This window comes from Clarias gariepinus, chromosome 12 (genome assembly GCF_024256425.1).
Source record: "Clarias gariepinus isolate MV-2021 ecotype Netherlands chromosome 12, CGAR_prim_01v2, whole genome shotgun sequence".
Classification (NCBI taxonomy): Eukaryota; Metazoa; Chordata; class Actinopteri; order Siluriformes; family Clariidae; genus Clarias; species Clarias gariepinus.
The window spans coordinates 13,752,183-13,778,035 of record NC_071111.1 but is presented as its reverse complement, the minus strand read 5'-3'; the positions used below and the strand labels follow the sequence as shown (position 1 = coordinate 13,778,035).

The 25,853-nt window shown below is 41.0% G+C and overlaps 2 protein-coding genes across 4 annotated transcripts in view; one reads left to right on the top strand and one right to left on the bottom strand.

Moving 5' to 3' along the window:
* The first annotated feature begins 883 nt into the window (after window positions 1–883).
* elk3 (ETS transcription factor ELK3) lies at window positions 884–12,694 on the top strand. Of its 2 annotated transcripts, none has more exons than XM_053508241.1 (5): window positions 884–1,209; window positions 7,030–7,238; window positions 7,983–8,735; window positions 9,937–10,059; window positions 11,308–12,694. In XM_053508241.1, exons 2-5 carry the CDS (start codon window positions 7,032–7,034, stop codon window positions 11,410–11,412), a joined length of 1,188 nt encoding a protein of 395 aa, XP_053364216.1. In that variant the 5' UTR covers window positions 884–1,209; window positions 7,030–7,031; the 3' UTR covers window positions 11,413–12,694. The 2 variants fall into 2 exon arrangements, with proteins under 2 accessions (XP_053364216.1, XP_053364215.1); XM_053508240.1 differs by having other exon boundaries at window positions 885–1,209; window positions 7,027–7,238.
* A 109-nt stretch (window positions 12,695–12,803) lies between these two features.
* cdk17 (cyclin-dependent kinase 17) overlaps window positions 12,804–25,853 on the bottom strand; it is a 49,195-nt gene continuing 36,145 nt past the window's right edge. For both annotated transcript variants that reach the window (XM_053508238.1, XM_053508239.1), the window contains 14 exons: window positions 25,188–25,321; window positions 23,942–24,067; window positions 20,811–20,867; window positions 20,465–20,579; window positions 19,439–19,533; window positions 19,282–19,344; window positions 18,726–18,849; window positions 18,472–18,592; window positions 17,864–17,961; window positions 16,361–16,466; window positions 15,639–15,681; window positions 15,458–15,548; window positions 15,139–15,216; window positions 12,804–14,653 (listed from right to left, as the gene is read on the bottom strand). In XM_053508238.1, the coding sequence (XP_053364213.1) occupies window positions 14,616–14,653; window positions 15,139–15,216; window positions 15,458–15,548; window positions 15,639–15,681; window positions 16,361–16,466; window positions 17,864–17,961; window positions 18,472–18,592; window positions 18,726–18,849; window positions 19,282–19,344; window positions 19,439–19,533; window positions 20,465–20,579; window positions 20,811–20,867; window positions 23,942–24,067; window positions 25,188–25,321 (1,289 nt within the window). In that variant the 3' untranslated portion in view covers window positions 12,804–14,615. The remainder of the gene's footprint in view (window positions 14,654–15,138; window positions 15,217–15,457; window positions 15,549–15,638; window positions 15,682–16,360; window positions 16,467–17,863; window positions 17,962–18,471; window positions 18,593–18,725; window positions 18,850–19,281; window positions 19,345–19,438; window positions 19,534–20,464; window positions 20,580–20,810; window positions 20,868–23,941; window positions 24,068–25,187; window positions 25,322–25,853) is intronic.

Sequence of the window (25,853 nt, the reverse complement as noted above, 5' to 3'; positions counted from 1 at the left end):
TTGCCTCGATCCTCCTCTAGATGTCGCACTTCGAATGGAAATAAACGTGAGCTCATAATTGGTCGGGTTTAATTGCTTGCATGTGTCCTCCACATTTCCCCACAAACACGTCCTCATGGGCGGAGACACTCATTACCGTCCAGTGCGCTCTCTTACCGCCTCTCTGAGGAGACTGGAGCAGACAGGGACTAACTAAGGAACACACAGAGGCAGAGGCAGTGGTAAAAAAGGAGAGAGGCATGGAGCTGGCAGTGTGTGTGTGTGTGTGTGTGTGTTTTGGGATATAGCTTCCCGTCACTTAGAGGATATCCCTCCAGGAAATCAGGAGATTGTCCCACTCCCCCGTGGATCGTTCATTTCTCTGGCTGACAAGCAGCAAACTGTACAACACACACACACACACACACACACACACACACACACACACACACAGATACTTTTTTTCATGGTTTAAATTTAGGTTTGAAGTCACACTTTTGTGGTAAAGACAAATCTTCTGTGCAATCACATGTATGCAACATGGAATGAATAGACACATATGTATTTGTATGCCTTATGATCAATCCACTTATATATTAAATGAATCGAATTGAATTTTATAGATTAAACTAAAATAAAAATAATGATGAAAATGCTATACAGTTATTGTTATGCTATAAATTAATTTAATGAAAAATGTTTCGATGTGACATTTTCAAAGACAGATAAAGAACACACACACACACACACACACACACACACACGTACGCATACACGAAGGAAGGAACACGCGCTCCTCCCAGCAGTCCTGGCAGGAAGGTGGTGACGTCAGTCGGAGCAGCGGCTACGGCCACAGATTCGGGTTACAATATTGCTGTGTGTGTGTGTGTGTGTGTGCGTGCGTGTGCATGTGAGTGTGTGTGTGTGTGTGTGTGTTGGCCCTCGGTGGGCCGGGCGCGAGGAGAGAGAGGAGGAAAAGCGTGTTTACACAGACGGCCGAGTGCCTGGGGAACAGAGCGGGAGAGGAAGTGAGCCGGCTCTCTGTCTGCCTGCCCCAACTTCCTGCTCAGAGAGAGAGAGAGAGAGAGAGAAAGAGAGAGAGAGAGAAACACTCAGGATCCCATTACAGTCGGACTGTGCTGCCGAGACGACCGACAGCATGGAAAAACAGGGCATTTTACGGAATTCTTTTTAACACATTAAAAGGACGGACAAAAAAAACTCAGCCGGGTATGTCACACACATTCTCACATTGATAACTCTAATTACATAGCAGATATACATCTATTATATGTTTATATAGCATACGAAAGAGTGAGAAAATGTATGAAAAAAAAAAACTCAGACAGAAAATGTTTCCTTTCTAGATAACTGCATGAAATGTTCCGTTCTGTTCTCTGAGTTGTGTGTCTTGTGTTTTGGTGTGTGTGTGTGTGTGTGTGTATTAATTATGTAGCGGTGTGTGTAAGTTTGCTGGCTAAATGACGTGTGTGTGTGTGTGTGTGTGTGTGTGTGTGTGTTGTAAGTTGACAGTGAGCGCTCAGTGTCAGACCTTTTTACGCGTGGAAACATTGAACGCACGCGCCTCATTCCCGACTTTCAGTGTTTGTTGTTTTGTTTTTGTTTTGTTGTTGCTGTTTATTTGCGAGTCTTTAAGTTAGGGGAGGAGAGAGAGAGAGAGAGAGAGAGAGAAAGAGAGAGAAAATGTACGACTGGCTCTTTAAAAGCACGAGCGGAGTTTCTGGTTTGTCTGGAAACAGCAGCAGCAGCGGCAGACTAATTGCCATGCGCTTCCGGATAGAAACTGGCAGCCGCACAGCGTCTTGAAAATGAGTCACCGGGACCAACAAAGAAACTTCAGTGCGCAGTAGGGCCGATCTGCCTTCTCCCCGCTCCATCTGACTGTCTGGGTCAGTCTTCGTGCACACACGTCCCTCTGGTCAGTCAGACACAGTGCCCATCCAAGGCACTGCATGGTTTCAGGTTCTATCAGGTGTGAGATGGTTCCCTGCACACACACACACACCTGGGTCGGGGTGGAGTAGAGTACAGTAGGTGTTCTGGACTGCACTGATGTTCATGAATCTCTGGGATAAGTGTTCTTAAAGAGTGGTCTGAATCTCTCTCTTTTTCTCTTTCTCTCTCTCTTTCTCTTTTTCTTTCTCTCTTGGAGCAGCCTGCTGAATTTTTCCACTGTGAGCAGGAAGAGGCGCGCGTTTAGTCATGGCTCAGTCATGTCTGCACACAGCAACTAATCTCATTACGGGTTTCCGTTCGAGCTGTGGCTGAGGGACAGCCATATACTGTAGTTTGGCTCCTATGAACTGTTGTGCACACAGCTATTAAATGCAATCACTAGGGGCTTGTAGAGTTTACATCTCTCTATGCATATGAAATATATATGGGTATGTATATAAGTTTAGTACGTATTAAAATATAAGTTTTGGGTTTTTTTTTCATTCACTTGGGGGTTTATTCCACTTGAGCATGCACTGTCCACATCCTGTAGTGCACCACCCAGTGTGTACACTCATCCCAGGTTTACCTTGTGGAAATGTCGTGAATCTGCCTGCCATAGTGTCAAGTGGTTTTGTTTTTTAGTTGTGTTTTCCTACGTAACCAGCATTCCCTATTTACTACTTGGACTCTGCTAAAAGGGAGTGGGGGAAGCACTTGAACTTGATCACTACTAGACAACATCTCACCTCCTTGCAAGCTCTGGTGTCCCAGCATTGCATAAAAAAAGCATAATTTCTGCATGGTTCTACCTACCACACAGCGAAGCCAATTTGATCTGTTTACTTTACATGTCATTATGCCTCACTTGTCAAGTGAAAATTTTAATGAGTAATGGTACATTAGTAATTTCTTTGTAGTGTTTGTTGTGAACCTGCATGTGTAGATGAGTCATTTGCTTGGCCCCACAATAGGTTTAGTTGCTGGCCAGGAGGGAAGAGGAAATCTTCCATTTGTGCCATATGTCTGTGCAGTCCCACTGTCCCCAATGTTTCCGGCTGGCTCCCTGCAGCAGGAATTCCTACCTTTCAGTTTGGGAGCGGCATTCAACAGGAAGACGCCTTTCAAAGGAGAATTGGAGGAAGTCCTGATTCGGACAGTTTTACGGTTGCTCAACGCAAATGCTCGACTCGGAGGATGCTAGAGCAGGAAAAGATTTTATTTTGCTTCATTTGAGGTTGAAAACAGGGCACCTGGGTGTGGGAGAGAAAACTGTCTAATTTGGATTAAAGCTTTTGCATCCCAAGGGACTACAGACACCAGCAGATGGAAAAGGAGAAACGTTAATTGTATGCAAATGTACGATAGATCAGATGGGAATGTGTTTGTATATGTGTGTCTCAGACTACCCTGGCAAATAACTCCAGTATGTCTTGGCAGAGTATAAACCCTTCATAACCACATTCTCCTCTGTCACAGTGCAAGCATCCTGGACTACATCGGTGTATGTGTGTGTCACAATTACTCACTTTCTCTGTGGTCCCTAAGTTTAGAATTTAATAAAAACCTTTAACATAGCAGTAATACAGGAGAGCATCCAAACCAATCAACATGTGGAAGCTTCAGCTTGCAACAGCAGTCCACCTAATATCTGAATCCCTGTAAATCCCTCCCTGCTGCTCAATTTCTTGGGAGAAGTTTGAAGAAATGTGTGCAAGAGGTGAGACAGTGGGAATGTTAGCTGATGTGGGTTAGACAGAAACATGTCAGAAACAAGACTTTCCCAAAATAAGCCAATCAGAGAGTCCCCCTTCGCCAATAAAACTGTCAGAGATAGTGAGTCAGGCGGGCTGTTTTCATGCCCAGCTCACTTTCTCTCTCTTTTTTTTTTTGCCTTCTCTCTGCCTTCCTGTCATATAATTAGTCTCTTCTCTCTACTCATTGCAGTGTGCCTCGTCATTCATGCACGTGTGTGGCAGTTGCAGTCTTAGGACAGTAGATTGAACTAGAGTTACATCATGCCCTCTGGTGCTTGTAACTCAGTCAGACAGGGTGGGTTGGAGTTTACGATGGCCTGTCTGAGCCAGCAATCTCCTAAAATGTAGCACTGCATGGTGGGACAAGTAGAAGACTAACAAAGCAAAGAGAGAAGTTTGAAATTATTAAAGCCATCTCTTGCTAGTGAGCTTAATTGCAACCAAGTATTTCTTTTTCTTATAATTAACCCCATCACACTGTTGAAATCTAAGGGTCTCATGGGTGACATTTTAGATGGAAACACAGCTCTGAACAGAGGCATGAGGGGTGGAGGTAATTTATGGTCTGGAAAAATGCGAACAGAAGTCTTAAATGAAGAAAACAATAATTTGCATTGAATTTGAAATGATATAATTACTGTATGTCTGGGATCACTTATCGTAAAGAGCTAGGCATAGTGTAAAATAATTCTAGGTTTACTGTACTCTGTTTACACAAAGATCTCAGGCGTATAATTGTTCTACATGGACATGGCTCTATGCATTGAATAGTGTTTCTAATCTAGTATTTCCCCTTAGAGCTGTCAATCACAAGGTAGGTCCCACTCTGAATAAGAAGCTCCACCTTTTTGTCCGTTACACTCTCAGAGGCTTTCCACTGTCTTTCCGCTGTAGTATGTAATGTAAAAATGTGTTAATAGACCTATAATGAATTCTTGTTGTAGACGTCCTTGGAGGGTGGACATAGCTTATTTAGTTAAGGAACAGTTTCAAAGAGCATCTGAAAAGCGTAAACAGTCATGAGCTAAATCAAGGAAGTCAGTTGCTAACTTTCAGAGTGCTACTACTACAGGACATCCATCATGCTCTGGATCTAAAAAATATATTGAATATATAATTTTGTCAATGTTGCAGTACAAATCTCTAGTTTGTATATCATATTTATAGTGGCAGACAGACCGATGGCACAAATGATTTAATAAAGAGAATGTTTGCCAGTATTTATTCATCACCTCAAAAGCATAAAAAATAAACAGATGATTAAATTATTGACAGATTCTACATAAATTCCAGGCAATGCATATATAACCTATAAAAAATGTCACCTTTTGCACAGGTCCATATTGCGATTTCGATTTTTTTAATCCTTTAAATGTGCAGCTTTATAAACAAGCGTGTCAGTGTATTCTCTGGAATTGCATTTTGTCTCAGACAGCCGAGGAGTGTAAAAGTGACAGAGTGCTCATTTAAGGCCTGGAGCATTATCTAAGAAATACAGCAGGATTAGATCTACTTCACCCTCTCCTTTCTGATGGTGTAGTCCATGTCAGCCTGTGTGCCCTGAGTTAGTGAGCAGCCTGAACAAAGCAGCTAATGTTCTCTCTCCGGTGGGACACTAAATCAGAGTGAAGCACTGAGCCTCTCCTGCCACTGAATATGTCTCGCTCACACACACACACACACAGACACACACGCACACTGCACGTCTGGCCAACACTGTCTATGGATCCTCAACCAAAAGTGTCTGATATGGAGTCAGTGGGTCAGTTGTAATGTTATTGATGCCTCGTTGACACTGAAAACATGCTGTATTTTCTATATAATAAGGTGTGTGAGGCAATGAGGCGCTCAGGGAGCCGTGATCTGGTTTGGATTTGGAGTTGTTTTGAAGCCCTAGACATCCTGTGGAGCGTGATTACAGTCTCTGTCCTGTCTCGGACTCTGCAAGAAAAGCAGTGCCGTGTGTAGTCTCAGGATTGCTAAATTATTCAGAAAAGATGAAGTGTTTCACCGGGCTTATCTCCGTGTTGTCCTGCCTTCTAGTCATTTCAGCGCGTGTAAATGTGTGTATCGGATTTTCGACTTAATGCTTTTCTGCTGGTTTTGTTCCAGTTGCTTTTGGGACATGTAAATAATTAATGTAATAGAGATATCTTTTTACACCCTACTCAGCCTATTGTTTATTACACGTTATCTCTTTAATACTTGTTCTACCACTTTTTTTTTCATTTCTCGCCTTCCTCTTCTGGTATCTCCTACAACTTTTCCTGTTCACCCTCTCCGTTTTTAAGTTTCCTGTCAAAACCACACCCTTTGCCACAAAACAATGTGTTTATCTTGGCCTTCTTTCCTGACTGTCCACGTTTGGCCTTTATGTGGTGCTCTTTTTTTTTCCATAGAGAATCCTTCAGACAAATTTCTTCTTAGATCAGTGGTCCAGCGGACACACACTCAATTAAAGCGGGGCAGAGCGGCCCCCAGATCAGTACAGCTTTCTTTTTGCTCGGCTGTTGTTGTTTATTGGACGGTTTGTTAATATGCAACAGAACAGGAAATGCTTGCTGAGTTAGAAGGAGGGAAAAGCCTGGTGATTTTGTTCAGAAAACTAGGGAAGGCTTTTTTTTTCCTCCTTAGTTGTTTTAAATGCATGTAATGAAATTTGTAGAAATACAATAGTTTCAGTCAGACTGATTGATTGATGTACTAGTCAGACAATTTCTAAGCACAAAATGTTGTCAATGAGGATAAAAAAGGCAAAGCTCAATCATAACCAAATCTGACGTGAAAATCTGTTGATATTAGAAAACAGATCTATACTTCTATGGCATTTGGCGTTGAAGTCTCTGTTAAAGCCACACTGTTTAGGGTCCTTTGACTGAGCAGCACCTTTGTGCTAACGTCTGGTTATTCCTGAAAGATGGCAAAGGTGTAACAAAACTGTGTGACAGAGCAAACAAAGATTTCTAATAGTAAATATGTAAGGAAAACACACACACACATACAGGCAGTCACTAGAGGCGTTAAACGCAATAAGCTCAGCAGGTTTCTAAACCTCATGATGCCCGTGTTTACCCAGCAATCACACACACAGTGTAGTTCACTTCTGATAAATTCTACTAGAAGGAAGTTCAAGAGCAAAATGACATAATGGGTGTGTGCTGACTGGAAATGGTCATTTACCTACTTGTGTAGATAATCAAAATGTACACTGCTGAAGCTTTGTCATTTAAATCACAGCCTATTACCGAATCTATTTAGTCCATTTGGAAATGCAGAAGTCGATGACGCAGTCATGATGATTTTCCGTTTCTGACGCGTGTGTGTGTGTGTGTAGCAGACATGGAGAGTGCCATCACGTTGTGGCAGTTCCTGTTGCAGTTGCTGCTGGACCAGAGCCATAAACACCTGATCTGCTGGACGTCCAACGATGGCGAGTTCAAGCTGCTCAAGTCTGAGGAGGTGGCCAAACTCTGGGGTCTGAGGAAGAACAAAACTAATATGAATTATGATAAACTGAGCCGGGCTCTGCGCTACTACTATGACAAGGTAACACACACACAGGACTTCTTTTAATCCGGTTCGTTTTAAATAAAGTAGGGGAAAAGCTGCACTTTACCCTGTAAAATATAAGTCTGTAATTCTTGGGTATTGAGGTATACTTTAAGCACAACGAGTCGAATCGAATATTGATCTTCAAAATGATCAAATACAGTAAAGATGCAGGGCAGCACCACAGTGCAGTGTGTAGTGTTGCCCCTTCTCAGCTGCACTCACCAGTTTGATCCTGAGCTCAGGTTACTCTCAGGTTTAAAACATCGTCTCTGTGGGTTTAATCCAAGTTCCAACCAACTCCCAAAAAATGTCAACTTGTGACTGAAGTCTCCTTAGGTGTCAACATGTGTGTGTGTGTGTGTGTGTGATGCTTTGCGATGTGTACTGCCACCTCACACACAGGGTTCAGAGCCACCATGACCCTGCCCAGAGTGAAGCAGTTACTAAGGATGTATAAATCAGTAATATAACCATCAAATGTGCAAGCTCTGAAAATACATGCTCAATGTTATAAAAAAGTTATAATGTGGTTTTTAAATGTTAGCATTTTAAATGATCAGAAAACAGCCTTGACGTTTATATTGTACTGTAAACAATAAGCTTGTATTTATTCATGGCAGAATATTTAAGATATAAATAAAGGCATTTAACATGAGGAATTGTGTAATTTGATATATTCGATGAATTGTTTAACCCATCCAGTCGATTATTTACTGTTGTTTTACTTTTCTGTTGCAGAATATTATAAAGAAGGTGATTGGTCAGAAGTTTGTGTACAAGTTCGTCTCGTTTCCTGACATCCTGAAAATGGATCCTCAGGCAGTGGAGCTTGGCCGAGAAGGAGGCAGCGTTATGTTACAAGAGGCCGAGTCTGATGGAGGGGAGGGGGAAGACTCTCCAAAACTCTCCCTTTCATCGCTGAGAAACCCCGCCGGCAGGAACGAATATCTTAACTCTGGCCTGTACTCTTCTTTTACCGTTAGCTCCCTTCAAGGCCCGCCGCCACTGCTGCATCCAGTCAAAGTGGAGAAACGGAGAGGGGCGGAACGAGGGGAAGAGGGACCGACCGTGATTAGGTTTGTCACCAACCGGTCAGAGAAAGCAGTGACCCTCCCTTCCTCTCCTGCCCCTACCTCATCAGAGGTTTTCTTCAGCTCAAAAGCCTCCCCCGATTCCTCTTGTTCGTCGTCCCCGTCTCATAGCCCGTCCTTCTTGCGGAGGCTGAGCCCAGAGGCTCGGATGGACGAATCGGAGCAGAACGCTCAGCCTCTCAATTTATCCTCCGGCCACAGGGAGCGAGCCCAGGTGCAAATCTCGCCCCACGAGAGGAGGAGTAGCACCAATGGACTTCCTCCTAAAGCTCGGAAACCCAAAGGTCTGGAAATCTCAGCTCCTTCCATACTGCTTTCAGGAAGTGACCTGGGCTCCATCGCCCTTAACAGCCCTGCATTGCCCTCAGGGTCCCTCACACCAGCCTTCTTTACTGCACAGGTAACACACACACACACACACACACACACACAACACACCCTCACGCACACGACCTCCTCACACCCATAGAGTGTTCCCCTGTGTGGTTTTCTTCCCCTTATACCACAAGTCTAGCTATTTAAGTCATAATATGTAAGTAGTAGGAGGCAGAGATTTAACAGAAAGAGAGAGTGCGACAGGAAGAGAGAAAAGAGGAGAGAGAGGGAGAGAGGGAGGAAGGGAGCAGTGAGACCTATAAGTGAAGCCATATGCCTGTAATCCTGCCCTCTACAGTGCAGCGACACAGGACAGAGAGAGAGAGAGAGAGAGAGAGTGTTGAAATTGATTTCATATGTCTCTCAATGGCCGGAAACTGGTAATCCAAGGGCTCTGACCTCTGAAGATACACTCGTCTCTCTCTCGTTAGGAAAGGGACAACCCTATTTCGTGTAATAGTATAATGAGGATATCTTATCCCCTTCAACTTTTGAACTTATTATTCATCTCGAGGAGTGTTAGTGTGATTTATTCACGAATTATGGAGAAATAAATAAAAATAAGTTGCTAGATATGAAATGAAAGTTCACATTCCAGAGACAAGACTTAAGCGCTTAAGTAAGCCTGTGCTTAGAATATCAATGCACCCATGTACAGTAATGTCTGTAATCATATTTTAGCCTAATTAATTTGAAGTTGTCCTCAAAATTACATCAAAACACCATTTTACCCTGTAATCTATTTATTTTTGCAAGTCAGGACAACTACCATCAGTACCATGGAGGCTAAAAGTGGACACACGTCACCTACTCCTACCACAGTAGACATATCATTTTTGCATGTGCTGTATCATTGCATTAAATTTCGACATTTCTACTCGGACATGCACTGTATCGTCAAAAAAACTAACCCTAACCCAAGGAACGTGATATAAACTGGATACATCACTTGTCAGATATATATTTGACTCTTTATTCATAGCTATAGTGTCGTAATCAGCACTTTGCTGTAGCTTGTAGAGAAAGCATGAGACGTGGACTTTGATCCTAAGCTTCACTTCCCCTCTCACCAAAAAAAACAAGAACCATACGCACACCCACACACTCTGAGCCAACGGTGTGACATTCTGCATACGTCTAATCAGAAGTTGAATCTTCCCTTACTGACCCTGTGTGTCTGTTTCTGTGTGTGTGTGTGTGTGTGTGTTTCTACTTCTTGCCCGTAGACTCCCTCGGGTTTGCTGCTGGCTCCAAGCCCTCTCCTCTCCTCCATTCATTTCTGGAGCAGTCTGAGTCCTGTCGCTCCTCTCAGCCCAGCAAGACTACAGGGACACGGATCCCTCTTCCAGGTAAAACCACACACACAAACACACACACGTCACTTTCATAACTGACCTAAGCATCACAAACATTCATAAAGACGTTTGAAGAACCATTTAAGACATTGTGTATACTGTGTGTGTGTATACTGTGTGTGTGTTGAGTGGCTCTGTGTTTAAAATCAGGTGAACACCAAACAATTATTTGTGTCCCCTATTAGAGCACTGGGCTGAAAGTGCTCTGTGATGAGTGTGTATTTGAGCATTTAGGATCCGTGCGCTTGGTGCGTAGCATGTATTTTAGCACAGGGAGTGTGTTTGGTGTTATGTTTCACTGCTCATGTGAGGGAGAGGGGAAATCCTGTGGATACTTCCTGTTCTGGCTCAAGGGAGACTGTCTGCACAGTGTGTGTGTGTGTGTGTGTGTGAACGCGTTTATGGACGGGTTGCTTTGTAAGGGGTAGGGTGTGGCTTTGCTGCAAACAGCACAACAGGAAGCAGATCAGGTAACCGAGGCAACCTTCTTGACAATGCTTGTCACAGTTAAAAATATGCACTTCCGGCACATTATACCACACGCACGCACACAGTCGTGTTCACACTCCCACTTCCCCAGGCAGTGGCAGAAGGAGCTTTCTGTCTGGTTGTACTATTGTTTTAGTTTTTCTCGTTCTTTCTTTTTTTCATTGTCGCTCTTGAGTCTTCTTTTATTCCTAGTGATTCTTCCACAGTATTTCCTTATCTAAGGTCACTCTGGCAAAAGGATTTACTCGTGTATCTTCAAGCGTGCGTATGCGTTTTGGAAATAAGCTACAGATGTTTCCTCTCCACTCTGGATACAGGGGGGGTCAGCTTCCTGTTAAAGTAGGGAGGGGGTGATAACTGAAAAAGACTGACTGTGTGTGTATGCTCAGCTCTCTCATAACAGGAAGTTCCTCTCCTAGCATTACTATGATGCATTAGTGGTCATGAGAGGCTGCCTATGAACATGTTTGTGTGTGTGTTCGTGCACGAGTGAGTGAGAAAGAGAAAGCTTCACATTCAGAGCAGGCATCGAGTCTTGTTTGCATAGTAACAGTAAGGTTAAAGAAACAAATAAACAATCCTTTTTTTAGCCCTGGACCTACTGTATTAACAAATGCCAATATGACACCCTCCCGCCTACCTGCTTTGCTCATGTATTTTATTTATCAGTATTAGACATCACTGTAGGCGTCCAGACGAGTTTCTCTTGTACGTCGCTGAGCCGATGATGTAATCGTTCCTTTCTCTCCACAGTTCCCTACTCTGCTGAACGGACCTCTCCCTGTGCCTCTCCCCAACCTGGACACTTCAACTTCCTCTTCCTCACTTCTCCTCTCATCTAGTACACCAAAATCCTGATTTCAATCCCTTGTCTTAAAAAAAAGAAAGAAAAGAAAATACTATATAAATACTCATTAATACTTGCTAAAAACAATCAAGGTTGCACTACACCACCTTGTGGTTAAAGTTACCACAAAAATAACCACATCCAACATTTTACGAAAAACAGATTTCATTTTTTAAAACATTTCTTAGACCGAAACTCAGGCTGTACACGAATGAGCTCATGCGGTAAGTATAAATGTGCCAAAGAAAGCAAAATGGCACCAGTGAGCTGTTTGAAAAACTCAGCCTTAGAATGTATCATGTAAAACGCTGCATAAAAAATAAAAAAAAAGTCCTTTTTTCACACGAGACGCACAACAGCACTGCTGGACCATAGAAATCCATACAACCTTCTATCCGTATGGAGTCCTCCATGTAGTTCATCACACGTTTGTCGAGGACCAAAGTTACCCTTGAATTCCAGATCACACACTCCTAGTAGAGGCTAAGATATTTTGGTCCCAGTTGTAGTCATTGCAGATTAACACCCACAAGCTAGTTCTGCTGGGTGATAGAGCAAAGTCTAACACATGCCTCCTACATCGTATTCTTTGGAAATGCAGCTAATGCGATGACACAGGGCAGCTGCAAGCACTTGGAGGAGAGCACTATCTACCCAATCCTGTACATTTACTGTACATGAGCGCAGAGATCTTTCTGAATTACAGGAAGAGACATGCAATCATCTTTCTTTACCCAGAAAGCAAAGTCAGTCGCATTCCCAGTTCTCGCTGGCTGTGGAATTACCGGGTTTCAGATGTACAAATCATCCGACAGTAACTTCTGGCATCTCCACGTTCATCTCTCTCAGTTCAATTTTAATATCCACTCCCACTGCAAATCAACATTGGACAGCATACTCATCACAACCCGTATTAGTTTCAAGTGTTTGTTTTTGTGTTGTAATCTCCTTCCGAGGCTGTGAATCAGGTTTTCTGTTTAATTTTGTCTGATATTGTATATTATTGTATTGTATGCACTGTGCTTTAAACTACCGGCTGTGCCTTTTTTTCTGTGTAAGAATGTGTATATGTATTATTTTTTTCCTGCTTTAAAAAAAATTCAAACAAAAAATGTTTTGTAATAGACGAATTCCATCACAATATTGGAAAGAAAAGCATTGTAATAGCTTTGTTATTTTTTCATTACGGAATTGAAAACGAAATGTATTCTCATATTAATTTTATATTTTTTTGCTTTCTAAAGAGTCAAAGAATTGTGCCTGTTTTCAATAAAAGGAAAGCATTGAATGCTGTGCAATGGTACGTTCTGAAATTTGTGCTTTCAAAAAAAACAACAAAAAAAAAACACCACAGACACAGAAACACTCATAAGTAAAGACCCAAAATAAAAGAGACAGAAGAGAGGATTCCGTAGGAAACAGACCATGTTTACTTCACTGATCGAGAGAAATAAATATCTGCAGTAGAAAGAGTTAAATGGTCAATTCAGCTGACATTCAACTGAGAGCGTCAGTTTTCCACAGAGGCGAAGTTTTACAAGACACCAGGCGTCCCATGCATCTATACACATACACACGCTTCTCCAGTCACAATCAACTGCAAAATTACAATATTAATTAACAGAGATGTCAGTTCGAACATAACATAGTCTGTTTAATCTAAAACCTCTGTGTGAAATCTCTTCATGTGTACAAATATTGGAGGGGGAAGGTATTGGTCCGACGCAGCCACGTGTTTGTTCCTGTATTTTTCACACATTTTTTTTCTTTTTTTTCTAAATAAAGACATTTCAAAAATGAACGTGAGACAGTTGGACATCAACATGCCACACTGTTATACTAGTTTTTGTTTCACATACAAATCAAAATGTAACTTAGAAAACTTTCTCTTAATACTGTTAATAAAACTAATGCATCTTCAAAAAACTTGCTAGCATGGTGCAACATGGTTCTGTACAGTCTGATCTCCCAAGATCCCTTACTCACACATACACACACACACACACACTCGCTCGCTCTCACTCTTACTCGTACACACACTCAAATGCTACAGAGATCTGGCATGACTCATTTTTGTACAATCACTGATGATGCATTAGAATAAGTTGCTCTAAAAGGAAAAGGAAAAAAAAACTTCAGTCAAGGCAAAAAAAAAGTTTTTCACTGAGGGAAAAAATAAGAAAAAAAAGAGGAAGGTGTGGAGGTTTTTCAGTCACTTCTGCAAAGCCTGCTTGACTACTGCTGGTCCAGTGGTTTTGATCCCTCCTCTCACAGCTTGGTCCTCCACCTCCACATCACGGCTTGATCCACAACACTGTCCGGACTCGGCTGACGCTTACGGATGCCTCAGTTGCATCGAAAAGCATGCGCTTTCTCCTAAACACCAATGAGTTTGTCTCCCTGAACAAGCTCCACACTTGCTGCATCCACGGCTCGCTGACAGAGAGGAGGAGGAGGGTCTCTTCTCCAGGCTCTGGGTCACTTGAAATGTCAAAGTGAGCTTTGGAGATTGGAATGGGAGTGAGGAGGTTTTTTTTCTTCCCTTTTTTTTTTTTTAACAGCTTCTACAAAGTTTGTAGGAACTACAATTTTTACATCATAACCATGCCAAAAAAGGATGCAATTCAAAATGTGGCCAACAATAAACATTGCAAAATGAACATTATTTACATAATTATATCCAGAATTACAATAACTATTTAGTTAAAAAAAAAAAAAAAAAGAAATCCTTGACGGCAGTACTGATGTGTCCACAACCAAGAAGGCTGCCTGAGAATAGGGAAGGTTACAAGGAGACAGTAGTTGATTAGCAGCAAAAAAAAAAAGCCCAACGACCTTTTCAATAAATACACACACATACACACATATATACACGCTCCCTTCTCACAATCTGATCTCCAATGTGTTGTTTTGAGGAAGCAGACATGGAGCAGGGGCATCGCTGTGTTCTGTCACAGGGACTGGCTGCATTCTGGATACGGGAAGATGGGAAAGAGCCAGACTGGTCAGCCCCCCCCCCCCCTTTCCCCCCGCCCCTCACCCACCATTCAACCTCACACACACTGACTAAAAAGGGTAGGGAGGCTATTCTGTTAGTCTTTACAAGACAGTTGCTGAGCAAACGCCATCATCCTGATCCACTGTGTGCGCTTGTGTGTGTGTGAGTGTTCGATTATGTGTGTATGCTTGTGCAAGTGTGTTTCAGAGCCAGTGCTTAGAACAGCATACTCTGTCTTCTGTTCTTGCTGTTTCCTGTAGAGACAGAAAGAGATGAGTCGATGACGTGATATTAAATTTACTTTCAGCAAAATTCCATTTCAAAACACAAAAATCTAGTACTGGACTGCTTAGTGTATTTGGAAAATAAAAACTGGGTCACTACTCCCTCTACTGGACAAACAAACACATTACATCATATCTGCTCCAACTGAAGAGGTGGCCAAATTTTCAAATTATGTGCCCTACATATGAGAAAGAAAAAAAAATAATAAGGTATCTGAATATTATTTGATGGTTTTGTTGCATCACAGCCAGGCTCCACAATAAATTACGCCCATACAGTGCTGAACCGATGCATCTCAAAAACTCGAGTTATTTTCCTGAGCCTTTTTTTTTTTGACACATGTTTAAATGTTGTCAAACCATACTGTCCATGAAATTAAATACATTAATGTATTGTTACAGTTTCAAAATATTATCTATTTCAGTCAGATATGAAAACATGCATACAAACATACCTGTCTCTGGGTATGCTGCATTCCGGTAGCCAGGGTCTCGTTGTAGCTGCACCTCTTTCAGTGTAAATATTGATATACCTGCGAGTTCAGAGCACAAAGCTTTAGATAGATAGATAGATAGATAGATAGATAGATAGATAGATAGATAGATAGATAGACAGACAAAAAGTCTAATCCATTGTCGCATTCATTATTTGATTTCTTTTTGATTTATTGAAATAGCTTTTCCTATTAGATCAAAGGGGATTACAAGTATACACTTCCACAAGTGTGTACTTTATGTATATGGGTAATGTGCATGTGCATGGGGGTTACTCACTCTCAGGCAGCGTGTGAATGCGCATGCCCAGACTCTTGAAGTAAGAGTGTTTCATTGAATCATCAGCAGAAATTCGTTTCTTGGACTCGTACTAAGGGGAGAAAAAAAATCGGTTTAGCCATGACAACAGAGACACAGAGAGGGTGTACGGCAGTGTGTGGTTCATTCCTAAAGTGCTTACCTTAAGAAATGACAACAACAACTCGATTCCTTCAGTATCTAGCCTGTGATAGAGAGAGAGAGAGAGAGATGGGAGGATAAGGGTGAGGTTCAGTGCGGCGACCACCAGTGGAGTGACAAATTAGAGTGGCAAATAAGAGGAAGGAAAAGAACAGCCTTGAAAAATTCCACAGGATATCCTGCAGGACTGGCACATACACACATACAGGTCATGGTCACTAGCAGCAAGTGGTAAGATAAACAAGGACAGTGACAGCACAGGAAAGCCAAACTAAAGGTTTATCATTTTTTAACTTTTATGGGTTCCCTTTAGACCTTAATACACTCTGACAAGCAGTAATCTTTCAACATAAGCACCAAACTGCCATCATGTAATTTGGTACAATTTATTCTATTGATACAAACAAGCCATGATGTTGAAAGGCTCATCAATAAACTTTCAATGTATACCCTAAATCCTAGAAAACAGTGCTAACGACTAATCCAAGCAGAAGAATATAATGGACATCTGCGAACATAAATGCTAACAAATTGATCCTGGCCAAAATCTATTGACCATTTTTATCCAGTAAGTTATCTTAAACACTGTTCGCATCCCAAACTTATTTTGTTTAATTTTTTTCACAAAATAACTGTATAAGTTGGGAAACATGAAAAAGTATCTGAGATCAGCCATTCTGCACATGCACAGTAGATACAGAGAATACAGAGACACAAGTGTACCTTGGCGCATGGTTGATGAAGGGTTGTGGTTTGTATTTGGGAAAGTTATAAGATTTGAATTCCTCAATAGATGAGATTCCTGGCCAGTTGTCCTCTGTAGGTGTCCCTACAACATGTAGCACAAACAGCCATGTAGTAATTACCAACAAGTTTTTATTAGATCTGGGTTTAAGATAAAAACAAATTAAATACATAAAAAAAAAGAAAAGTTTTTCACTTAGTGTATTGGATAATCAAATATGCTATTATTGAACATGCAACAGGTAAGTGTTACATTTACATTTAGGCATTTGGCAGACGCTCTTATCCAGAGCAACTTACATTTTATCTCATTACACATCTGAGCAGTTGAGGATTAAGGGCCTTGCTCAAGGGCCCAACACTGGCAACTTGGTGGTTGTGGGGTTTAACCTGGGATCTTCCAAACCGTAGTCCAATGCCTTAATCACTGAGCTACCCCTGGCCCCCTAAACTAACAGGTAACACTAATGGCCTGCATATTCACATGCAGATTGTGCTAAATATTACTTATCATCTCATTCGGCACTGATATACCAGAAGAAAAAGGGCACAGGCAGCACATACTGTATGGGGGTGGATGGGGATGAATTTCCAATTTAGATATTTCTTAAATCCTGACTATAACATACTTTTATATACGTTTTGAACTACTGATTGTGAATGCAACTTGAATAACTAGAATCTTTTTAAAGTTTTTTTTTAATAAATTAGATTTACTCAAGTTAATAACATGCACATTTACTTTGCACTATGAAAGCTGAATTGAACTGAATGTAATCATTGGAAACGTGTGATGTAATCCAGCACCCAGTAAGTAAAACCCAAGGAAAATAACTGGGTTCTGTTCAAAATGTCAGCCAGCTACACTTTTAGCAGCCAAAAGAGCGGGTGCACATGCCACAGAATTCGAATGTGGTTGACAGAGAGCTTACGTGAATGTGCCACTGTGCCTCAGCCTGCTGCTAACTACAGCAATTTAAGTCAAAACAGGACTTAAATAAAGCAGCATAAAGTACTCTCAGAACTGATTCCTGAGCAGCACTGGGTACATTTACCGCACCGTTATAGTAGAACTCTTATAACTGGCTGCTGTATTTCGCAGCCTTCAAGGGAATTTCTGTGAAAGGTTTTTATTTGATTCCTAATGTTATAAAATGTTAACGGATAATAAGCTCCTGTCCATTTATTATATGACTGGAGTTCACTGAGGTTACTACCTGCATGTCTGCTCTGTGTTTGCCAGGTCAACATCATATTTGGTTACCTTCCAACCACATAATGCCACTGTTTGTTTTTGGAGCAGGTAAACACCACATCCAGCATGTTATGTCTGGCAGGAAAGAATGTCTCTGTCCATCGTAATGTCTCGATTTAAACTGTGTATTTTACCACCAAAGTTACAGGTTGCCCAATTTAACTCCAGAGACATGGACTGTCTCTTGCAGTGTGTGTGTGTGTGTAGACTGTATGTGCTGTACATACCCAGTAACCTGAAGATAAGATGCAGTTCGTCCTCCACTGTGGAGCCTGGGAAGAGTGGCCGACCAGCAGCCATCTCATAAAATATACATCCAACCCCCCTACAGAGACCGAAAAGATATGTCACACACTTGGACATAGAAATGGAAATTCTGACATTTTTATTATTTATCACAGCTCTAGTAATACAGGTCTCGGCTCATTTTTTCTATTATAGGTCCTGACCTCATGAAAATATTGTTATTGTGTTTTCAAAATGTTTGCCGAGTTATTTAAGCTTCATTAAGTTTTAATTAAAAGGTGGCTGAAATTGAAATCCTTTTAATTTGCTCACAATGTGGATTTTATTTATAAATAAATAAATAAATAAGCTAGTGTCCAATTTTGTAAACAGTTTTATGCAGACAATAAAATATATTTAATCAGTTCCTGTGAATCTGTTCACATTCAGCAATACAGAGCCAGGATGTCAGAGAAACTGATTTCTAGTCAAATCTTTAAAAAAATTCAACAACCACCACCATGTCCAACTTGGCGGTTCAGCATCCAGGGGTAATTGCATATACGAGATAACGCTTAGCCTCTGTTTAAACCCCAACAGACACACTCACCACATATCGATCTGCGTGGAGTATTCAGAAGAGCCGAGCAGCACGTCAGGAGGCCTGTACCACAAAGTTACCACTTCATTTGAGTACGTCTTAGTAGGGACTGATTTGGCCCGGGCCAGACCTGCGACATACACAAATCAGGGGGAAAAAATGAAGCATTACAAATACAACAATCTCTGCTTTAACAGCTGGTCTGCAGTATCCATTTGAAATAATTGTATTTAAAATCCCTTATAGGAACGAACACCAAGTACCAAAGTCTGCCAGTTTGAGCTCCCCTCTCTCATTGATGAGAAGATTCTGTGGTTTCAGATCTCTGTGCAGAACCTTACGTCTGTGACAGTATGCCAGTCCTCGCAAGATCTGAAACAGGAAAATCTAAAAGCAAAACATAAACCAAAGGTTAATTACATATTTTTTGAACCTTCAAAAACACAACCTGAAGTATGGACTTCTTTATGAAAATGCATAAATAGTTTTAATGTATATAGAAAACTAATTTTAATTATTTCGAGTTAAGTGGTGTTAAATTCTCATAGACAGAAAACATTTACTGCTGCGGTACTTTAGAAACCAGTTTCTCCGTGCGCAGTGCAGGTTTCAATATTGTACACAAACTAGGGAACTCATAATATATACATGATACGTCACAAAAGATCAGTTAGTCTTGTTAAAAAGAAAATGCAGCTTTTATATTTCCATGTGCATCATCCAAAATTTGTTTTTTGATTACACAACATAAGCAAAATGTGTGTGCATGTGTGTGTGTGTGTGTGTGTGTGTGTGTGTGTGTGTGTGCGGGGCTTGTACCTTCACATTGTGCATGCTCATGATGTTCCCACAGTCATCCATGTACTGCTTTAGATCCTTATCCTAAAGAAAATAATGGCATTTGTAAAACAAAGGAAACTCAACAGGACAACGTGTTTGGAAGGACATGGATCTGATGGCTGAATGGGTCTCTTACCAGGTATTCAAAGACAAGCGTGAGGGATTTTTCTGTGTGGACTATATCGTGAAGTGTAACGATGTTGGCATGCTTCAGGTCCTTTAGTAAAGAAACTGGGACAGACAGACAGAAAGAAAGAAAAAGAACCTTTAATACATACACAATACAGTTCATTGATTCATGTGCTGATGATGAGAAGTAAACTATTAGGCCCTGAATAATTAAAGTGAAAGCTCCTCACACCGATTTGTTTGATCATTATAGCTTTTGAGTGTTTGCCTTTGGCTTACTCAATACCAGTGCAGGAACAACAACTGATAAGGCCACTGATTGATTGTACAGCATACTTAACTGATATGTTTGTTAGGTGACACACATTGTGAAGCAGTGTGTATGCTTAATATTCTTGCCTTTTTTTATTTTTTGGCTAGCACCATAATTTAACCAAAGACATGAACCTGAAGAGCATAGCACATTAAACTTTTTTAATGAGGACACACAAGTGTGATGAATGTTGTTCTGTATTCGAGCAGACACTGTGGTCTAGTTTTTAATTACAAAACTAGCTCAAAGTCAGGAATGTTGGAGCTGATATGAGGTGCATATTTCCATTGGCCTGTTCTTCTCTGGCACATGATGGCAAAAATAGTTGTAGTTGCTGCTGTAAAGAGTGGGGGATTCCAATGGCCCATGAGTGAAAGGGGCCCTTAAAAATGGAAAATGGTTGGCTTTGTCAAGGTTTGAGACCCAACATATTAGGTTTTCGACAGGGCCATAAATCTTGTTATTAATAATAGCAGTGTTCCATACATACAGTACATTGATAAGAGTATCTTCCATATATACATTAACTGCTTAGGCATTCAGTTCATGCATATCATGATGATTTATATAAAGCAGATAAAAACAATATGGGCAAAATTGTGAACATGAAGGGCACTGCAGTACTGAATTCTTTATTTGAAAGGCCCTTAAATAGCTTGCAGAATCACTGATACTTTTCAGATCTTTGTCTCTTGTAAGGAACAAAAGGGGTTTATTTACCTTCTCTAATGGCTGTGCAAGGCGCTCCTTCTTCGTGTTCTAACCGGATCTCCTTCAAAGCTACCAAGTTGTCAGTCAGTTTGCTCCGGCCTTTAAAAACTGTGGCGTACGTTCCCTAGAACAATTACATCGAGTAGGGACAATTGAGTAACAAACAGTATCTACAGAATATCTAAGAAACATCACCGTGATAGGTTTCAGTGTTCACAGGTATCATCAGCAACAAATAGCTAAAACATTCATCTAGGTTTAATAGATATTTAGTTTCAACGTGCAATGTTTTTCAAATGTGTTAATAAATGCAACGTGAGACGATGCGAGTTTAAATAATGCAAGTCTCTCTTACCTCCCCAAGCTTGTCCAGTTTGATGTAGGTCTCCAGTTTTCCAAAGCCAATTTCCGACTAAAAATGGAGAGAACGTTTCATTAATATGTGGTAGCCTTTGTAGAAGAGGGTTGCACATGCTGAGCAGATGTTACCGCTGACAAGGCTGTTGTTTGTTTGTAATGACATTGGTATCAGCAACTAAATTCATTCATTGACGAGGAAATTATTCATACTCAAAAAAAAACAAGACTCCAATCAGGAAAAGAGCACCAGGGGGCGCTAGAAGATAGACAAGAGAAGTCACACTTGGTTTTTGTTCTCTGTTATTCACATACACTGTGGGAACGACAGAGCTAGATAATGGGCAAGAACAATGGATGCCAAGAAAACGCCGACACCAGGGTAGGGGAGTCTTTCACATGCTAAACCTGCTAGGTACACAAAGAACAGTACGACACTGAGCGAGAGAGAGAGAGAGAGAGAGAGAGAGAGAGAGAGAGCGTGAGCGCTCAGGGACTAGGCTGCCTAGAACATGCTGCTCACTTTCACCCTGGTGTTAGATCTCCCCATGCGGAATGATAAAACACTGAATAAAAATAAAATTGTTGAAGTAAGAGTATATTTATTAAACACCGTCATCAAAAACTACACCTAACAGATTCTTCCCAAATGCTTTATGTGAAACCTTGTTCATTTGGCGTCTATTTTGGTTCCAGTTATGACTGTAAAACTTTACACAATTGTAAAAAACCTGCTGGCCTTGCTGGGCCAACTCGCATCTTAATTTCTCGTACTTTCCTATATATTGACAATGCAGTAGGTATAACATGCAGTTAAGTAAATATATAAGCCTTGAGTAAATAACACTTGCATGAAAGTCAGCTTTGAAGAGATGATACCAGATAGTTATGCAGAACACTTTTTGTGTAGCTATTGTAAAGAAATCACCAGAAATAACCACATAGAATAACCTGGAACTAGCTTCTCATTTCAAGCTGATTCCATCATAATAGGGCTGAAGACACAACAATATTTAACCAATATATTAACTCTGAGCTTGACCACTCTTTTTCAGTCCCTACCGATAGATGCTGTGTACATCATAATTTTAAAAACACTTGTCTAACACTGAGAATCCCATTTGTGCTCCCAAAACAGCCTGATCTCCACAGGATAGCTGAAGGTTTAATGTGGAAAACAACTCTTTGTTCAGTCAGGGCTTGAAGAAGTACATTTTTGCAATGTGGTAGGGTTAATGATCCTATTAAAAAAGATTATTAGTATTTCGAATACTCTTGCCATGGAGGGATGTAACTGCTCAGTACCAGTGTTTAGTGATGTATGTCAAAGTAACATCTCCATAAATATCAGAAAGGTTTGCCAGTAGAATATTCCCACAAAAGTGCATCATAGTGGGTTTTCAATTTCTTCCATTCCTTCAGGGTGTTCATGTGCCCACTGTAGGTGCTTTCAGCAGTGGACAGCGCTCAGCATGGGCAACCGTGGATGGTCTGCAGCTACAAAGCCATGTACATACCCGTGTGTTCTGACACCTTTCCATCAGAACCAGCGTTAACCTTTTCAGCAATTTGTGCTACGGGAGCGCTTCTCTCAGACGGCTAGTCATCGCCTCCCATGCACATCAATAAGCTTTGTTTGCCCATGACCTGTCACTCGTTCACTGATTGCACTTTCATCGACCGCTTTTGGTAGGTACTAATCGCTGCATACTGGGAACAGCCCACAAGACCTGCAGTTTCGGGGGTGAATCAGCCATCCAGCCATCACAATTTGGCCCTAGTCAAAGGCGCTAAAAGACACTTCAAGACAAACTGACTGTTCACTTGCTGTCTACCAGACCTCACTACTTGACAGGTGTCACTGTGACAAGTAATAATGGAATAATGTTTTTTCATCTTCCCTGTCAGAGCGTGTTAACGTTATGAATGATCAGTGTATACAAGAGAACACTTGACTTTAGGTAATAGTGGATATTAGCACCATTTCAGAAATGAATTTTCAGCACAGACCTGTCACCTGCTTATAAAAACAATTTATGCAATGATTACCAAAAACCTATGCGTTCTAATAGAGCAACGCTGGGAGTTACTCGTGTAAAAAGGAAGACCTTGTTGGGCAGGCTGATTTATTTTAAGAGGAATCAACACGGAGGGCATCATCAACACCAGGAGACTCGAGTGATGTCACGTATTAATGAATGCATGACTCATGGCAGTGTCACCGTCTCTACTTAAGACCACTAAAGGTGGCATGCCACATCACAAGCCCTTATGTCAAACAGGAGCCTTGTTCTGGCAGATTCCCCAGAGTGTATGATGCGAGTTGCTATGCAACTTATGGCTCTCTCTGTGCTGGGTTTAGCTACAAGGAGTGAATTATAAGAGGGCTGAAACTGAATAATGCAAACCATTGAAAACCACATGAAAACATTCATTTTAATATTTATTATCATTTAATGCATACAGTTTGACGAAAGTTGACATAGTTTTCTGTTCCACTCCAATTGGTTTAAAGCAAGTGGTCCAGTGCTTAATGAGTGAAAGGGAAAATGCTGCAGTTCTAACGCGTGTCACTCTGTTAAGGTTTTCATTTGACTCATCCTTAAATAAAACACCAGATTTCCATCTTGACTCAATTTGTTGCACAAAGAACATTTTTAAATATTTTGCCCTATCTAGCAAAACAGGGAAGTGCCATCCAAGAGACGTCTCCTAGCTTTAAAATCAAATGAAAACAGAGCAACAGTGCAAACCCACACTAGATTGGAGCAAATATTTTGGAAACAATTTACAAAAGGAATGAGTCAGGATGTCTCGGTCGTGCTGTGTCAGAATGTGATCATAATGGAAATACAAATTTAATAAATCTGCGATTATGCATTTATTATTGTTAACTAGCCACTTGCTGTCATTTCATTACACATGATTGGAACTACGGACATTTCCATAAAAATGCATTAATCCCTAATCCTATGTAAAAAAAAATAATAATAATAATCTACCTATGGTGCTGTGTACAAGTGCTGAGACAGAACTGTTAAAGACCTGAATGCATTAACAAACGGTTATTTTATCTGCAGTGACCCAATAGCGTGGAGAAGAGAACACGGTAACATGCACATCACTCACCAGTGAGGCTCTGCGCGATCGGCGACTGAGTGGCTGATCAAAGGGCGGGCTGCTCAGCTGCAGCTTCTCCAGATAGCCATCAGGAATCCGAATGTCAGCAGGCAGAGACAGGCGCTTATTCACATCCTGAGAACGTGAATGCATACACACAAGTGTCTGTACTTGGGGTAACATCAATAGTTATTGATAATTTTTTTTTTGTTGTCTTTCTGCTCCAACACTTGAAATGTTTTTGCCGAAGACTAGTCAGACAACCCTTGTGCGAGCTTTAAATATATACAAAAACATGGTTTCAGTTTTATTCCAGAACACGTATGGGGCGCAGTTACACAATCTAAACAGCAGAGGGTTAAAAAAAAAAAAAACTACAACTTCCATACAGCATTTAATCACTAAGACCAGGAGTTACACTTTATCCCGCCATAAATTTGCCATTTAAACCATTTACTCAATTACGTTAAATTTATAATCATGCAAACTGGAACTGGATTTACATTTTATTCAATCAATCAACTACAGCTTACAGTCAAGGCTTGCTTTGCAACATGAGAAACCCCTGCAGTCCAAAATAAACATATAACGAGCAGAAATACTTCAAACCTTCTAATTATTTAAGCACCAAAAACACTTGGCCTTGCCAAGGAATGGAAACATAGTGATACAGAATGATGACACAAGAAAGAGAAGAAGAACATGAGAAACTGGGCGTGACAGTGAAATGGTGCAATGAAGCAGATAAAAGTAAAAACAAAACTGGAGAAATCCCTCCACCTACCCAATACTAAAAATAAGACTTTGTGACGCATCAGCACTTTATTTGTGGTTATTCGGGGCAATACCCAGAGTGTGTGTGTGCGTGTGTGCGTGTGTCCGCCTGTATATAAAAAAAACCTCACATGTATACACTCACTCACATGAGCTGATTATTAATTATTAATAAATAAATAAATAATTAATGAATTAATAAAAAGTGACTTTCTTTCTATTCCCCTCGATACTCCAGGGCTTGATGCAAAGGGCTAGTGTTTCACGACTGTGGTGTAGGCACTGCTAAAAATTCACATCAAATCTGGCCAGCTCAGAGCTGAGCTCTACACCCAGGTGACTCGCCTAACCTGAATTAGATGCCCCAGTAAATCAGCTTAAGCACCTGAGTCACAGATTCTTACTGTAAGTATATTTTCCAAAATATAATATAATGTTGTGAATAACCTTCTCTCACACACATACAAAAACAATAACTTACCTCCATGGATATGCGTCGATGCGTCCTGGCACGGAGACACACGCCAGTGGGTGACTGAACCTCGTCCGAAGATGTTCCTGATGCCTGATCACTCTCACCATCAGAACCCATCTTTAAGTTCTCGTGAACTATGTCTAAACGGACCGAGGCAAAAAAACAAAATAAAATCAGAATTGTGAAATATGAAGCTTACATTAAAAGCAAGAACACACATTAAAAGCATAACGTATCACTTGTTCATAAGGAAACAACCTGCAGCCTGAAGCCTTTCAGAGGACGAATACAACATGTCAGTTTGTGGTTATTCATATCTTCAGACCCTCTCTCTTACATGAAACATGATGCTGCTTAATAGAGCTGACCAAACGGTTAAATTCTGATATAATCAGTGCTTTTGAAATCTCTCAGCTCTACATATCCCACGCACACACACACACCAGACAGCAGGGATTAAGGAAAGGCCAACTCGCTCAACCTGCTGTGTGTTTCGGTGTGTGTGGGAGGGAACGTGAAGTTGAATGAGAAGTTACCATGCTTTCGAGGAGGCGAGGTCAGACTGGTGAAGCGAAGGCGCGGCCACTTTGATGGAGGGCTTTTTCTCTAGAGAAAAGAGCGTTCTGGCCTTTTATCGAAGGACAGCGTAAAAGACTGCATAACCTCAGGGGC